The following is a 15,939-nucleotide window of genomic DNA, read 5'->3' on the forward strand; positions in this document are numbered from 1 at the left end:
CTGTTTCCCTTTTAAAATGGAATGTTTAACAGCATCCAAGTCAGCTTTTTAATGCTTTGCTGCTTAAAAATTTCTTCTGCCAGATACTTTAAATCATCTCTCTCAAGTTCAAATTTCCACAAATCTCTAGGGCAGGGGCAAAATGCCACCAGTTTCTTTGCTAAAACATAACAAGTGTCACCTTTGCTCTAGTTCCCAATAAGTTCCTCATCTTCACCTGAGACCACCTCAGCCTGGACCTTATTGTTCATATCACTATCAGCATTTTTGTCAAAGCCATTCAACAAGTCTCCAGGAAGTTCCAAACTTTCCCACATGTTCCTGTCTTCTTCTGAGCCCTCCAAACTGTTTCAATCTCTGTCTGTTACCCAGTTCCAAAGTCACTTCTACATTTTCAGGTATCTTTTCAGCAATGCCCCACTCTAGGTACCAATTTACTGTATTAGTCCGTTTTCACACTGCTGATAAAGACATGCCCAAGACTGGGAAGAATAAAAGGTTTAATTGGACTTACAGTTCCACATGGCTGGGGAGGCATCAGAATCACGGCAGGAGGCAACACGCACTTCTTACATGGTGGCAGCAAGAGAAAAATGAGGAAGATCCAAAAGTGGAAACCCTGATAAACCCATCAGATCTTGTGAGACTTAGTCACTATCACAAGAACAGTGTGGGAAAGACTGGCCTCCATGATTCAATTACCTTTGCCTGGGTCCCTCCCGCAACACGTGGGAATTCTGGGAGATACAATTCAAGGCGAGATTTGGGTGGGGACACAGAGCCTGACTACATCACGTTTCTTTTTTTTTTTTTTTTTGAGACGGAGTCTCGCTCTGTCGCCCAGGCTGGAGTGCAGTGGCCGGATCTCAGCTCACTGCAAGCTCCGCCTCCTGGGTTTACGCCATTCTCCTGCCTCAGCCTCCCGAGTAGCTGGGACTACAGGTGCCCGCCACCTCGCCCGGCTAGTTTTTTGTATTTTTTTTTTTAGTAGAGACGGGGTTTCACCGTGTTAGCCAGGATGGTCTCGATCTCCTGACCTCGTGATCCGCCCGTCTCGGCCTCCCAAAGTGCTGGGATTACAGGCTTGAGCCACCGCGCCCGGCCCATCACGTTTCTTTATAGAAAATGGGCATTCAGCCTGAAACCACCAAGCAGCTCAGAGATGCCAGCATCCTGAAAGAGAGCAAACACTCTGTCAGTAGAGAAAGACAAAGGCCATGCGCTCAAGCTATCAGGTTTAATAGGATGATTTTATTTTTTAAGATTAGAGGATATGGAGGACAGATCTGGAAATCTGAACACTTTTTCTAGTGAGCCCCAAAAGGAAAGAATAGAGAGTGGAAGAGAGGCCATAGTTTCAGAACAAAAAACATGAAGTCTTAGACTCAAAGATTCCAGTGAGTGCCAAGACAGACCAAGCAAAACTACGCCCATGAAAAAGAGAAAACCTCAAAGCTACCAGAAAGACAAGGCGGTTCACCTACAAAGGCGTGAGAACCAGACAGGCATCTGGTTTCTCATTAGTAACACTGGATGCAGCAAGATGGTGCCATGGTATTTTTCAAAGCACTGAGGAAAGGTAACTCAACGTAGAATTCTACACCCAACTAGACTGCCGTTTAAGAGTGACAAGGACATTTTTGACATACAGGGACTGAGACGGTCACCTCCCACAGATCCTCTGTGAATGAGCTACTAACAGAGGTGACCAGTGGCCAAGGGCAGTCACACACATGCAATAATGGTGAGCAAAGAAATGGGTGACATGCCCTGTTTTTCTATTGTTTGGTTTTGTTTTTTGTTTTTTTGAGATGGAGTCTTGCTGTGTTGCATAAGCTAGAGTGCAGTGGCATGATCTCGGCTCACTGCAACCTCCGCCTCCCAGGTTCAAGCGATTCTCCTGCCTCAGTCTCCCGAGTAGCTGGGATTACAGGCGTGCGCCACCAAACCAAGCTAATTTTTGTATTTTTAGTAGAGATGGGGTTTCATCATGTTGGCCAGGCTGGTCTCAAACTCCTGACCTCAGGTGATCCGCCCACCTCGACCTCCCAAAGTGCTGGGATTACAGGTGTGAGCCACCACACCCAGCCACCCCTTCTTTAATTCTCTTGACAAAGATGTCGTCTCCGCTTACCTCTAAGGCCACACCACTCCACTCCTCAAAGCCCCATGACGGTGACTCATTGTTACACATTGCGATGGTTCCTAATGCTCACGCTAGCATCAAAAACCCTCTCTCTGGCCTACCTCACGCTTATTCTTCTACCCATTTGCCCCCTACATTTCTCAGGTCTATTTCATGACTGATTGTCAGGTAGCCTTGGTCTGCTGAACACCTTCCTCCCATGTTTGGTCTGCCAAGTGGCTCTCCTTTCATCATGCAGGGTATCTCCTGACACCTCAATGACTGCTCCAACTTTCCAAGATGGATCGGAAGAGAGGCAACCGTTTTTCCTGATTTTATCCTTTCCAAACATGATGTAGACACTGAATTCATCAAATATGTATTGGATTAATTCCACTAAGAATTGCTTTTTTGTTTGGCATAATGTAGAGGTCCAAATGGATTTTTTTCATACATACAGTCAATTGGTGTGGCACATATATTGAAAAATATTTCCTTTCCAAACTGCTCAACAGTGACAATAGTCTCATAAATCAAATATTCATGTTCTGTTGCACTGGTGAAATTTGTCTATCCCCATATCACAATGTTAATCATTATAGTTTTATAATACATTTTTATATCTCCTTTGACATTTTCCTTTCACTGCCTCTTGCTTCTCCTCTTTCTTTTATGTTTTGGTTATTACTCAGCCTTTGCTTTTGTTTTTGTTTTTGTTTTGTATCAATTTTAGAATCCATTTGTTAAATTCATTTTAAAAACATTTATGAAGTTTTAATGGAAATTGTTTTTTGCAGAACAATTTAGGGGAGAATTGACATACTTTTAATACTGACCCTTTCTATCCATGAATATGGTTTATAGTCCTCAATTTATTCAGGTCTTCATTCATGTCTTTCAGTAAGGTTTTATAGTTTTTCCTTCACACTTTTGCCCACTTAAAAAAAAAATCTTATTTTCTATGTTTTGTCCTTATTCGTGTTGCTTTTTTCAATGATATATTACAAAATTGTATCTTCTGATTATGGCTAATATTTGGATGCATGTGTAGTATAGTTTCTCAGTTCACTCTCTGTCTTTCTCTGCCTTTCTCTGTGACCCAGGAAGCTGGTGTCTAACAGACTGTATCACCTGGTTGGGCTAACGGGAGGCACCTGTAGGAGATGAGAGGAGAGAAGAAGGTCAGAGTTATCTATTTTCTGAGATCCCTCCTTGTAGGCCTGTGGTTTGGCAGTGATTTTATTCCTCTATGTAAGACCACAACTTCTGCCAAATAAGCCCCTTTCTCTGGTAACTATGACTTTCCTTTGTCCTTTCAAGGCCAGGAGTGGTAGCAGCTTCCTAAAGCTAAAAATGTCTTGGGGCTTCACCACACCTTGTTCTTTCACTTAACTCTGCCCCTCCTTTGTAAAGAGTCCATTCATTACAATCTTCCCAGTCATCTTTTCCAGCTCTCTTTATATTATTGGTTTCTCATTTCATTTAACTGCGGTCTGATCATACTGTATGATCGCTATGATTTTAAATTTGTGAAGGTGTGCTTCATGGCCCGGAATATGGTCTCTCTTAGTAAATGTTCCATGAGAGCTGGAGAAAAATGTGCATTTTGCTGTTGTTGGGTGATTTAATCTGCAGGAGTCCATCATATTCAGCGGATCGATGGTCCTGTGGAGTTCAGCTACGTCCTTGCTGATTTTCTGCTTGCTGTATCTCTCCGTTTCTGATAAAGAGTGTTGACGTCTCTGGAGTGTTTTCCTCAGTTTTAATTAAGTTTGTCGTTGTTGTTGTTTGCTTGTTTGTTTGTTTTTTGAGACAGAGTCTCACTCTGTTGCCAAGGCTGGAGTACAGCGGCGTGATCTTGGCTCACTGCAACCTCTGCCCCCTGAGTTCAAGCGATTCTCCTGCCTCAGCCTCCCAAGTAGCTGGGATCACAGGTGCCTGCCATTGTGCCCAGCTAATTTTTGTATTTTTAGTAGAAATGGGTTTTCACCACCTTGGCCAGGCTGGTCTTGAACTCCTGACCTCATGATCCACCCGCCTTGGCCTCCCAAAGTGCTGGGATTACAGGTGTGAGCCACCGGGTCTGGCCAATTAGATTTTTCCTCATGTATTTTGATGTGCTGTTTTTAGACACAAATGTTTTAACGATTGTTATATCTTCTTGGAAATATGAGTCCTTTAACATCATGTAACATCCTTCTTTATCCCTAATAATTTTCCTTGCTCTGAAGTTTGCTCTGTCTGAAATTAGTATAGCTACTATAGCTTTCCTTTTCATCATGGTATATCTTTCTCTTTCCACTTACCATTTATATATATATGTCTATTTATTTATTTATTTATTTTGAGACAGAGTTTCATTTATTGTTGCCCAGGCTGGAGTGCAATGGCATGATCTCGGCTCACCGCAACCTCCACTTCCTGGGTTCAAGCGATTCTCCTGCCTCAACCTCCCAAGTAGCTGGGATTACGGGCATGCACCACCATGCCCGGCTAATTTTGTATTTTTAGTAGAGACTGAGTTTCTCCATGTTGGTCAGGCTGGTCTCAAACTCCTGACCTCAGGTGATCCACCTGCCTCGGCCTCCCAAAGTGCTAGGATTACAGGCATGAGCCACTGTGCCCAGCCTATATATGTCTTTACATTTAAAGTGAGTTTCTTGTAGTCACCATATAGTTGGGTCTTATTTTTTAACCCGCTTTGACAATCTCGGTCTTTAATTGGTGTTTTTAGACTATTGATGTTTAAAATGATTATTGCTATAGTTGGATTAATATCTACCATGTTTGTTGCTATTTTCTATTTGTTGCCTGATATGGTTTTGCTGTGTCCCCACCCAAATCTCATCTTGAATTGTAGCTCCCATAATTCCCACATATTGTGGGAGGGACCTGGTAGAGTTAATTGACTCATGGGGGTAGTTTACCCCATACTGTTCTCGTGGTAGTGAATAAGTTCTATGAGATCTGATGTTTTTTTAGTGGAAACCCCTTTCACTTGGTTTTCATTCTCTCTCTTGCCTGCCACCATGTAAGATGTGCCTCTTCCCTTCTGCCACGATTGTGAGGCCTCCCCAGCCATGTGGAACTGTGAGCCCATTAAACCTCTTTTTGTTTATAAATCACCCAGTCTCAAGCATGTCTTCATCAGCAGCATAAAATCAAACTAATACATTGCCGTTGTTCTTTGCTACTATTTTTGTCTTTACTCTTTTTCTGTTTTTTGTGGTTTTTACCAATAATTTTATATTCCATTTTCTCTCCTTTCTTAGCATATCAATTATACTTCTTTTTAAAATACTTCTTTAAGGGTTGGCCTAGAGTTCACAATATACATTTACAACTAACATAAAAGTCCTCTTTCAAATAAAACTATACTGCTTCATGAGTAGTGCAAGTATCTTATAATAGCAACATAATTCTAATTACTCCCTCCCAGCCCTACATTATTGCTTTATTTTGTGTAATTACTTACACTTAAACTATGTCATCAAATATATTGTTGCTATTATTTTGAACAAGCTATTATCTGTTAGATGAACTAAGAATAAGAAAAAACTATTTACCTTCAATTATTTCTTCTCTGATGCTCTTCCTTTCTTTATGTGGATCTGAGTTTCTGACCTGTGTTATTTTCCTTCTGTCTGAAGAACTTCTTTTAGCGTTTCTAGCAAGGCAAGTGTACTGGCAACAAATTCTCTCGATTTTGTTTGTCTGAGAAAGTCTCTGTTTCTCCTTTACTTGTAAAGGATTTTCACAGGATACAGAATTCTAGGTTGGTGTAGTTTTATTTTCCTGTCAACACTTTAAATTTTTCACTCCACATTCCTCTTACTTGCATGGTTTCCGAGGAGAAGTCAGATGGAATCATTATCTTTGCCCCTCTATAGGTGTATTAGGGGAAATTATCAGGCATAATTACTTCAAAGGTTGCTTCTGTTTTTTGTTTTGTTGTTTTGTTTTGTTTTTGAGACAGAGTCTTGATCTTGTTGACCAGGTTGGAGTGCAGTGGTGCAATCTTGGCTCACTGCAAGCTCCACCTCCCAGGTTCAAGCAATTCTCCTGCCTCAGCCTCCTGAGTAGCTGGGATTACAGGTGCCCACCACCACGCCTGGCTAATTTTTGTATTTTTAGTAGAGATGGGGTTTCACCATGTTGGCCAGGCTGGTCTCAAACTCCTGACCTTGTGATCCGCCCGCCTCAGCCTCCCAAAGTGCTGGGATTACAGGCATGAGCCACCGCGCCCGGCCTCCTCTGTCTGCTTTTAAGAGTTTCTCGCCAGGCGCGGTGGCTCAAGCCTGTAATCCCAGCACTTTGGGAGGCTGAGACGGGCGGATCACGAGGTCAGGAGATCAAGACCATCCTGGCTAACATGGTGAAACCCCGTCTCTACTAAAAAATACAAAAAACTAGCTGGGCGAGGTGGCGGGCGCCTGTAGTCCCAGCTACTCGGGAGGCTGAGGCAGGAGAATGGCATGAACCCAGGAGGCGGAGCTTGCAGTGAGCTGAGATCCGGCCACTGCACTCCAGCCCGGGCAACAGAGCGAGACTCCGTCTCAAAAAAAAAAAAAGAGTTTCTCCTTGCTTTCTGTTATCAGCAGTATGAATATGACATGACTAAGTGTTTTGTTTATTTGTTTGGAATCCATTGCTTCCTAAATATTTTGTTTGGTGCCTACCATTAATTTGGATAATTATTGGCCATTATTTCTTCAGATTTTCTGCCTCATTCTCCTTTTTTCTTCTGGAATTCTAATAATGCATAAGTCAGATCATGTGGCTGTAAGATAAGTGGCCTAAAACAACACACACTTATCTCAGAGTTTCTGTGGGGGCAGGAGTTCAGGCACAGCTTAGCTGGCTTATTGTTGGGTCTTACGAGGCTACAATTAAGGTGTCAGCTGGGTTGCATTCTCATCTGGAGGCTTGACTAGGGAAGGATCAAAGTCCCCTCAGATTCTTGGCAGAATTTGTTTCCTTGAAGTTGTAGGAATTATGGCATCTTGCTTCTCACCCAGCAAATGAGAGACCCTTGAGAATGAGTCTGCAAGCAAGATGGAGTCTTGTATAACATCAGGTGATCGGGGAGGGACATCCTATCACCACTGCCATATTCTGTTGTTTAAAAGCAAGCCACAGGCTCTGTCCACCCTCAAGACGAGAGGATTATTCAAGGATGTGAACACCAGGAGGCAGGGATCACGCATCTACCTTAAAACCCGTCCACCCCATAGGGGAAGAATATTAAGGCAAGAGCTGAATCTAGTGTTTAGCGGAGATCCTGGAGATATAGATTTTAGGATCATCAGCATATGGATGGCATTTAAAGGACTGAACTGGATGAGCTCACTGAAGATGTGGATAGAAAAGATGTACAAGGACTGAGGCCTGAGACGAAGCACCCTGATGTTAAGGAGTCAAAGTGTTACCAGTGTGCCCTGGGATCTTGTAATCTCCCAGGATAGAAATAGAGATCAGCAGTCGTAGCAGCAAGGAGAAAGAGAAAGCTTTATTTCGCTTGTGCACAAGCAAGTCACCACCGTGAAAGGAAAACGGTGGGCTACCCTCGGGGGGGTGGCACGTGAGTTAGTTTCACAGGGAAGGGATTGGTCCAGGCATGGATGGGAGGGGTTTGTCTAGCGCTTCTCAGTTGCATTGCATGCTTCTTCATGCATCGCATGCAACATGCACATTTTAAATCTCTATCCCTAGGTGTGATTTTTAGCGTGAAAATGAGGAAGGGGTAATATAGTTGAAATTTAAGTCTAACTGCACATGTGGAACCCGGGGAAGTCCCTTGGCCCCTAAAGCAAGAACTTGTGCTTAATAGCTTCTTGGGTCTTGTGCTGTGGATTGGCTGGAAGTTAAGCTACAACTTAAGGAAGGGGCTTTCGTTCTTTTCCTCTAAACCCCATCAAAACAGGCAAGTGGCCAGGTTGCTGGTTTGAGGAGGAGAGACGGGTAACTGAGACTTGAAGATGTGGTCTCCGGGATAAGAGGAAAGTGAGAGACACATGGTGTCCTGGATGGGGAATGAAGAAAGCGTGTCTAGCAGGAATGACTATCGATTCTGCTGTAGTTCCCGGAGGACGAGGACTGAGAACTGACCACTAACAATATAGAGATCACAGACAAGAGTTTTTGGTGCAGTGGTTGTGTTACTGGTAAAGGGTCCTGATCCAGACCCCAAAAGAGGGTTCCTGGATCTTGTGCAAGAAAGAATTCCAGGCCAGTCCACAGAGCAAAGTGAAAATAAGTTTATTAAGGCAGCGAAGGAATAAAAGAAAGGCTACTCCATAGAGCAGGGTGTTCCCAAAAGTATAAGGAGGAAGGCGTCCACCTGGATACAACGCTTGTTTATATGTAAGATAAAAGCCAAAAAACATCACGGGGGAGACGTGCTGTACTACCTGGGCTCGTCAAACAAAGGATTGCTAATCTTTGCGTAACGCCTGTCCTCCGCGAGCATCTGTATCATGATCTTTAAAGCGAAACTTCAACTAAGAAGGCTTTTAGTTAAGATACCCGGACATCAGGACCCGAGTCCCGGGTCTGCTGGGTAAACATTAACCTGTGCCTGTGACCGTAAACGCCCCATTCCTGGGGATGCAGCGAGCGGGGTTCGGCCTCAGTTTACCCAGCGCTGTTGGAGCTGGGGTCGCTCTGGCTGGAGCGCCTGAGCGCGGGGGGCGAGGTCAGGCCGGACTGGGGTTCGCAGCGAGCAGGAGGGTAGCGGGGCCCCTGCGGAGCGGCGCTGCGGGGAGGCCGAGGGCAGGGCGGGCTCGAACTCGGGCTCTTCTGGCAGCGGCTCCATCCCCGTTCCGTTCAGCCGGCAGCCGCCCCGGGGCGGAACCGCGCCCCATCTTTAGCCCTTTGCAACAGAAAGGCCCTTCCTCCCGCAGTCAGCTGAGGGAAAGATCGCGCTGGAGGGGATGTCGGGCCTGCCCCTGGTTTGTTCCGGGCCACAGTTCCCTCCCTTCTCCGAGCGGGCCGCACGGCCGCAGGTCACCCCCGCCAGGTGGCCAGGTCCTGCCGCCACTCGGCAAGGACCGAGGAGGAGCCAAACTGCCCAGACTGCAGCGCCGCCACACTCGGGTCCGCGCCGACGGCCGTCACGACTGGGCATGCGCAGACGGCCCCGCCGGGAGCCATTTCGCTGAGCTGCGGGGCTCGCGGAGAGAGCGGCTGCGCAGGCGCCGGGCAAGAGGCTGTGCCTGCCCGACACTGGAGCGCGCGTGCGCGAGAGAGCCGGAAGGGGCCGTACCTGGAGCGGCGCCTGCGCAGTGGAGTGGCCCCGGGGGCGGGGCGCGGCGCCTGTCAGCTGACTGTGGCGGCGGCGGCCTCGAGGTGACAACTGTGTCCGTCGCAGGCTCCGGCAGGGGCGCAGGAGGTCGCCCGGCGAGTCACTCTCGGGTCGGCGAGCCACGGGGGCCGCCGCAGCACCATGGCGACCACCGTCAGCACTCAGCGCGGGCCGGTGAGGCCGCCAGGCGGGGGTCGGGCGGGGGCGGCGACCTGCGGCTGCGGGAAGGGCCTCGGGCCCGGGCTACTGCTCAGCGGCGGCGGGCGGGCCGGCTCCTCGGCTCTCCCGGGGTACGCGGGGCGCCCGGCCGGCCGGAGGGGAGCGGCGGCGTCCCCACCTCGGGGCGGGGCGGGGCGGGACGGACGTGCCCACACTGCGGGAGGCTTGAGCTCCCGGTCGCACCCGGGCAGAGCTTTGGGGAGGCGGCCCCGAGGGAGGGGGCCTGCGCCCGTGGTGAGCCCCAGATGGAGGAGGGCCCCGTGCCCCATGGTCCCCCAGAGGAGGCAGGCGGCGCTCCCTAATGGTCCCCAGATGGAGGAGGGCCCCGTGCCCCATGGTGCCCAGATGGAGGCGGGCCCCGAGCTCTGATGGTCTCCCAAATGGAGAAGGGCCCCACACCCTAATGGTTCCCCAAGTGGAGACGGGCATGCACCCTGATGGCCCACCAGGTGGAGGCGGGCCCTGCACCCTGATGGTCCCCTAGATGGAGGCGGGCCCTGCACCCTGGTGGCCCCCCAGGGGGAGACGGGCCTACACTCTAGTTGGTCTCATAGATGGAGGCTGTTTCCTCTTTCTCCCTTACACAGAGGGAGGGTAGTGGTGACCACTTCTTGGGCCCAATTGTGTCCCCAGTTAGTGGCCACCGCGCAAAGCCTCAGTTTCTTCATCTGCAAATGAGAGGATAGGCGCCAAGAACTTCAGAGAACCTTTCCTGCTCTGAATTCTCTCCTGAGGGTTGCCTGTCAGTTTCTTCTATAGCATTAATATTGCAGGAGAGCTGGTGTAGACTGACTCAGAGATGATGGGCTCCTGGCATGAGTGGCCTCCGGGCTCACTGTTAGGGCCTTCTTGCATTGCTGTAGAGGAATACCGGAGACTGGGTAATTTGTAAGAAAAGAGATTTAATTGGCTTCTGGTTCTGCAGGCTGTACAGGTAGCAAGGTGCCGGCATCTGCTCCTGGGGAGGCCTCTGGAAGCTTCCAGTCATGGCAGAAGGCCAAGTAGGAGCTTGCAAGTCACATGGCGAAAGCAGCAAGAGAGTTGGGGGTGGGGAGGTGCCACACACCTTTTAATGACCAGATCTCGTGAGAACTCCCTATCACCAGGACGGCACCAACCCACGAGGGATCTGTCCCTGTGACCCACACGCCCACCCTGCCAGGCCCCATCTCCAACGCTGGGGGTCATAATTCAGCGTGAGATTTGGCGGGGATGAAGATTCAAACCGTGCCACTCACTGAGGCTGGGCTGGGCGGGCTGTCCTGAGCGGCACAGTTTTTATCAACAGTGGCTCTGAACCTGCTGTGGGCGGAAAAAGTCCTTTTTAGGATGTTCCAAGGTCCCTGCACTCGTGCAGCCCAGTACTGGACGTGGTGGAGGGGTGACCAGGGCTCCCCACCCTTAACACTGTATCCACACGTCCTGGTGTTTCTCCTGAGGAGAGAATTCTTCAGGTAGAACATTTTTTTCTGTGTTTCGAATGAAGCCCCAGGTTTTGGACATAGACGCTTTTTCTGAGGACTTTGAAGGAGACCTCCTGACACTTTAGAGACTCAGGTGTGGAGCCTGTGGGTCGGCAGAGGTCCTAGACGGCCCCTGATGTCAGCATCTCCACCTCTTCATCTCCGCTCCACCACAGTGAGTCCCTGCAGGTGGTTGTGGCAGTGAGGTGCTTCTTTCTGCCTAACCGGAGGCTCATAGCAACAAGGGAACCGGCACCCTGCCTTTGTGTCCTCCTGGAGAGCCGGGGGGCATGGTGGCCGGGCAGGATGGCCCCTTCCTTGCTGTGTGGTCTGGGAGACATCCTCAGCCTCCTGGGAACTTGTCCCTCATCTGGAACCCCACTGGGGTGTAGGGCTGGGTTTGAATTCATCAGGTGCTGAGCACTCACGGAGCAGTGGGAGGCAGGCCCTTCCTGTTCTGAGGGCACCGGCGTGCAGTGCTGCTACGCCCGCGATGAGGAAGTGGGAGCGGCAGGAGATGTTCTCGCACGTAGGGCCTGTGCTGACAAGTGCTGAGGTGTTGTTAGCATCTCCTCTTGCCTGGTGCCTCCTGGGCTGTTTCCGTCACGTAGACGAGCAGGCACTTCAGGGGCACCCCCGCTGCCCAGTAAATGCCCAGTAACATCAGATCTGGCTCGGAACTGCCAGGGTCTCCAAGAAGGTGGTGTCAGCGACGGGGATCTCGAGTGCTGCTTGGAGTACCTGTGACTTAATCAACCAGCGTTACCGACTGTGACGTTTAGGATGGCCACGATGCAGGGGCAACCAGGTGGTTCCTGCCACCGGGATCTTACAGGGCAGCACGGTAGACATGGCAGCACCTAAGGACAGTGGAGCCATGTGGTGACCGCGCGGTGGGTCTGTGATCTTAAGCCTTAGGTGCTAGGAGAGTTCGCAAATGGTGGCCTCACCAGGGCTGGGTGTTGGAGTGAGGATGTGACATCTCTCCTGAGCTTGGAGGAGGAATGGGAGTTGGGGGGTGGGCTGGGAGGGGAGTGCACGGAAAACAGAGGTGTGGGGTCTGGAGGTCGAGAGGAGGGAACCCCAGGGGCTGAGGATGGAGGGAGGTCGGAACTGGTGGCCGCAGGAGGGTCCTGGGCACAGGAGGGCTGGACTTGGCCCTGGAGTTTGTCGGGTCAGCGCAGCACTCTGTAAAGTGTTGCCCGGCACATGCCCACTGCAGGGCCCGCCTTGGCACCGGCCTGCTTCACTGAGCATGTGCCACCCCAGCCCCTCTGAATTAACTCATAGTGGGCCTTTAGCCAGTGTCTTGACACAGTATTTATCGTGTCCTCCACTTTCTGTTACCCTTGCGGTGCTGAGGAGGCAGGAGGTTAAGCAGGTGCTCGGCTTTCCAGCGGAGAGAGATGCTCCCCAGGGTGCGGGGGCAGGACTCTGTCTCGGGAGACCCTGACTGTGGTCTGGCCATTGCCTCACCCTGGTGGTGAGGGGAAACAGCAAGATCCCACGGGCTGTGAAGGAGCAGAGGCCACTAATGGGGCCCTGGGAGGTTCTTTTGTCCTTGGGTAGAGGGAGCTTCAGGGGCCTGGGTGCGTAGGTGTGGAGAGGACGTGTGTGAAGCTAGCCAGCCCGTGATCGTTCTGAGAGAATCCTACCGTGTTTAGATCTTCAGGATAATGTTTCCGTGAATAGCCACTAAGGGATGCTTTAGCCCTGTGCAGTGCTTCCCTCACTTTTCAAAAAGGCCAGTGTTTTGGAAACATAACGTTTTTTCAATATAGTCTGCATATTATCAGAAAGCACGCAAGGAGTACCGTGTGAGCCCCTGCATTCTGCAGTGAGAACTCGGGACGTTTGTAGGAGACTCTGCCTTCAGCCACCGCGGCGTCATTGGCTAGAGAGGCCTCTTTGGTAGAGGTGGGTGCGCCGTGCCGGGTCCAGGCTGCTCCTACTCCTTGTCCTGCTTTTGGAGGTGCTGGTTGACCATGGAGTCCAGCTGGAGGCGGCCTGGCCCCTCCTCTCCTCCCTGAGAGGCCTGTGCCTGTCCAGGTCCCCTCACTCTTCACATCGTTGATAATTCCTGCCGAATCGGTGACTTCATTAGGGATGGCAGAGGGTAGTTTCTGAACTTCATCACTTATTCAGTGTTTATTGTTTGTAAAGATTAGCTTTCCCCGTCAACCGGTGTCAGCTTGTTGTCCTGAAATACAGTTTGTGAAGGAAAGGTAAGTGAAATGCTTTTCCTTCACCTTCCCATACCTCAGGGAGAGAATTGGTTTTCCTTGTAGGTGTGCGTGCACTTTCTCTCCTGAGTGTCATGAGGAGCCCCTGGATTTTCCTGCGTCCTGTGTTTCTGAGCCAGTGGCACTCACCAGCTCAGGCGGGCCGTTGCTGGGTGGGCGTCCGTTCCTGCCAGCTGCACCTGAGCCAGTGGGGAACGCGCTCACCGCCTGCCCTTGCGTCCTTTCTCTCTGGGTCCCTGTGAACATTTGTGCCGGGTTTTTTAGGCCGGGTTGTGAGTGTGGACAGGTGTAAATTGCTGTGCTTGCCTGGAAATCAGATCTCTTCACTGGGTGGGGACCCATGGGCCTCTTGGAAGATAAAGGCTTTTTGCCTTTAATTATTTTGTCTGATACTGGCATGGCCACTCCAGCTGTCTTTTAGAGAGTATTCACCTAGTATTTTTTCCTTCTTTGATTTTACATTTTTTTGAAAAGTCAACTCTAAGAAGTCTAAGTCTTTTGATGGGAACATGCTAGTTTCATTTTTCTAGTTAATAGACGTCTAGATGTATACACAGATTTACAGATTTTTTAGATGTTTTCGTTTGTGCTTTTATTTGTCCTACATTTTCTTGTTTCTTTTTCTCTCATTGCCTTCTTTTGGATTTATTAAACGGAGTTTTAAAAAATTCAGTTGTTTATCTCAAGTACATACACACTGTGCTGGGAAAGTGCAGGGGCTCTCCTGGAAATGGTAACATGCACTTAATCAGCTTCTGCCGTGAGGGAGTCTCTGAGTGAACTCTGGCTCCGGAGGCTGCCCTACTGAAAAATAATTAAAGAAGAAGTTAATCATTGTCTGTGCCGCCTCCTGATCCACGCAGAGACCTCGGCCGCCCCGTCCCGGCACAGGTGCTGCTGTGCCTTGTGTGGGCGCTGCCTCCCCTTGGGGCTCCCACAGGAACGTCCCGCAGGAACGTGTTATTTCTCTCGAGTCAGTGCTTGTTTGGATTCCTTCTGTGTTTATCTCTTTTCTTATCCCTTCTGTGTCTCAGGCCTTCCATTTGGGGTCACTTTCCTTCAGCTTCAGGTTCGTCTTTTAGAATTTTCTTTGCTGGCAAGCTTGATTTTTGCTTGTAAATGCCTTTTCTCTGTGTCCTGACAGCTATTTTTGTGTGTGTGGAACTCTGGGTGGATGGTCCTCCGGGTGGACGGTCCCTTGTCCTCAGTGCCTCGAAGGTGGGACCCTGCCCCCTCCCGGCTCCCAGAGTGGCTGCTGAGCGGTCGGGGAGTGGACGTCTCTTCCTCCGGTTCCTTCGTTTTTGCCGCCTCTTTGCTGCGTTCTGAATACGCTGCTCCTGGCCTGCCTCCCAGTTCACCTGAGGCCTTTTTTTTTTTTTTTTCCTACATGGAGTCTCACTCTGTCTCCCAGGCTGGAGTGCAGTGGTGCAATCTCAACTCATTGCAACCTCCACCTCCTGGGTTCAAGCGATTCTCCTGCCTCAGCCTCCCGAGTAGCTGGGATTACAGGCGCCTGCCACCACGCCCAGATAATTTTTGTATTTTTAGTGGAGACGGGGTTTCACCATGTTGGCCAGGCTGTTCTCGAACTCCTGGTCTCAAGTGATCTGCCCGCCTCGGCCTCCCAAGATGTTGGGATTACAGGCGTGAGCCCCTGCGCCTGGCCCTAACCTCTGTTCATCTGGGCCTCTCACACTGTCCCTCGACCTGCCCAACAGGCCCCTGGTTAGGCCTGCTGTGCAAGCGTTTCCTGTCCCTGAGTCACTGTCTCCAGATCCTGCAGGCCCTGCCCTGGCGCACCGTGCTGGTGAGGACTGCCCTGCTGCCCTGCGGGAAGTGCCGCGTGCCCCTGCCACCCGGCCTTGCCCTGTTTCTGTGCACAGCGCCTCCTGCCGTCAGCATACGGTGTAACGCGTGTTGCTTCCCATTTGTCTTCCACTGAAGTGTGAGCACCACAGGAGCAGGGGTCCTCCAGCACCTTACCATGGAAGCCTCAGGCACACAGTGACACGCAGAGGCTGCTGCGGCACGCACCCCGGGCCCGGCGCCCAGGGCCTGCCGTGTCACACGCCATCCCTCTCTGGATCTCTGTCTGCCCTTGGCCCGCTGCTTAACTGGCTTTTGTTTCGTCTGAATGAGGACGGGTTTTCCGCCTCTGCCTTGCTTGACCGTCCCAGCACTTAGGATGCAAGGCTGTGTGCCATGGAGTTCCTGGCGGAGACCCCATTTAAAGCCGCTTGTTCTGTAGTCAGCTTTTGTGATTTATGCTTATTCTCATTCCGTCCTGTCCTCTTCCCTTTCACCCTTTTTCAGCTTACACGGGTTCGTTTCAATACTGTCATCTCCCAGCTTCCCTTATGAAAATTCTAGTGTTCGCTTCGAGACTTCAGCAGAGCCGGAAAACCTCCTGGCATGTTGGCTTTGAAGCGCCTGTTGTGTTCTGTGTAATTAAAGGAAGAGGGGAGGGGGTGGTAGGAAGAGGGAAGGTAAGACAAGGCACAGCGAATGAGTGCTCAGCGAGGGCTCCTGGGAGGGGACTGCTGAGCGGCTGTGCAGGGAGGATGTGGGAACTGGGGACACAGTCAC

General features: G+C 50.3%; 1 protein-coding gene across 1 annotated transcript in view; it reads left to right on the top strand.

Annotated features, from left to right (window-relative positions):
* Positions 1-9,511: 9,511 nt before the first annotated feature.
* The window catches only part of TOLLIP (toll interacting protein), a 31,542-nt gene continuing 25,114 nt past the window's right edge, over positions 9,512-15,939 (top strand). Inside the window, 1 exon segment of the mRNA NM_001261271.1 lies at positions 9,512-9,602. Within this exon segment, the coding sequence (NP_001248200.1) occupies positions 9,570-9,602 (33 nt within the window). The 5' untranslated portion in view covers positions 9,512-9,569.

The sequence above is a fragment of the Macaca mulatta genome, chromosome 14 (genome assembly GCF_049350105.2).
Source record: "Macaca mulatta isolate MMU2019108-1 chromosome 14, T2T-MMU8v2.0, whole genome shotgun sequence".
In the NCBI taxonomy this organism is placed as follows: Eukaryota; Metazoa; Chordata; class Mammalia; order Primates; family Cercopithecidae; genus Macaca; species Macaca mulatta.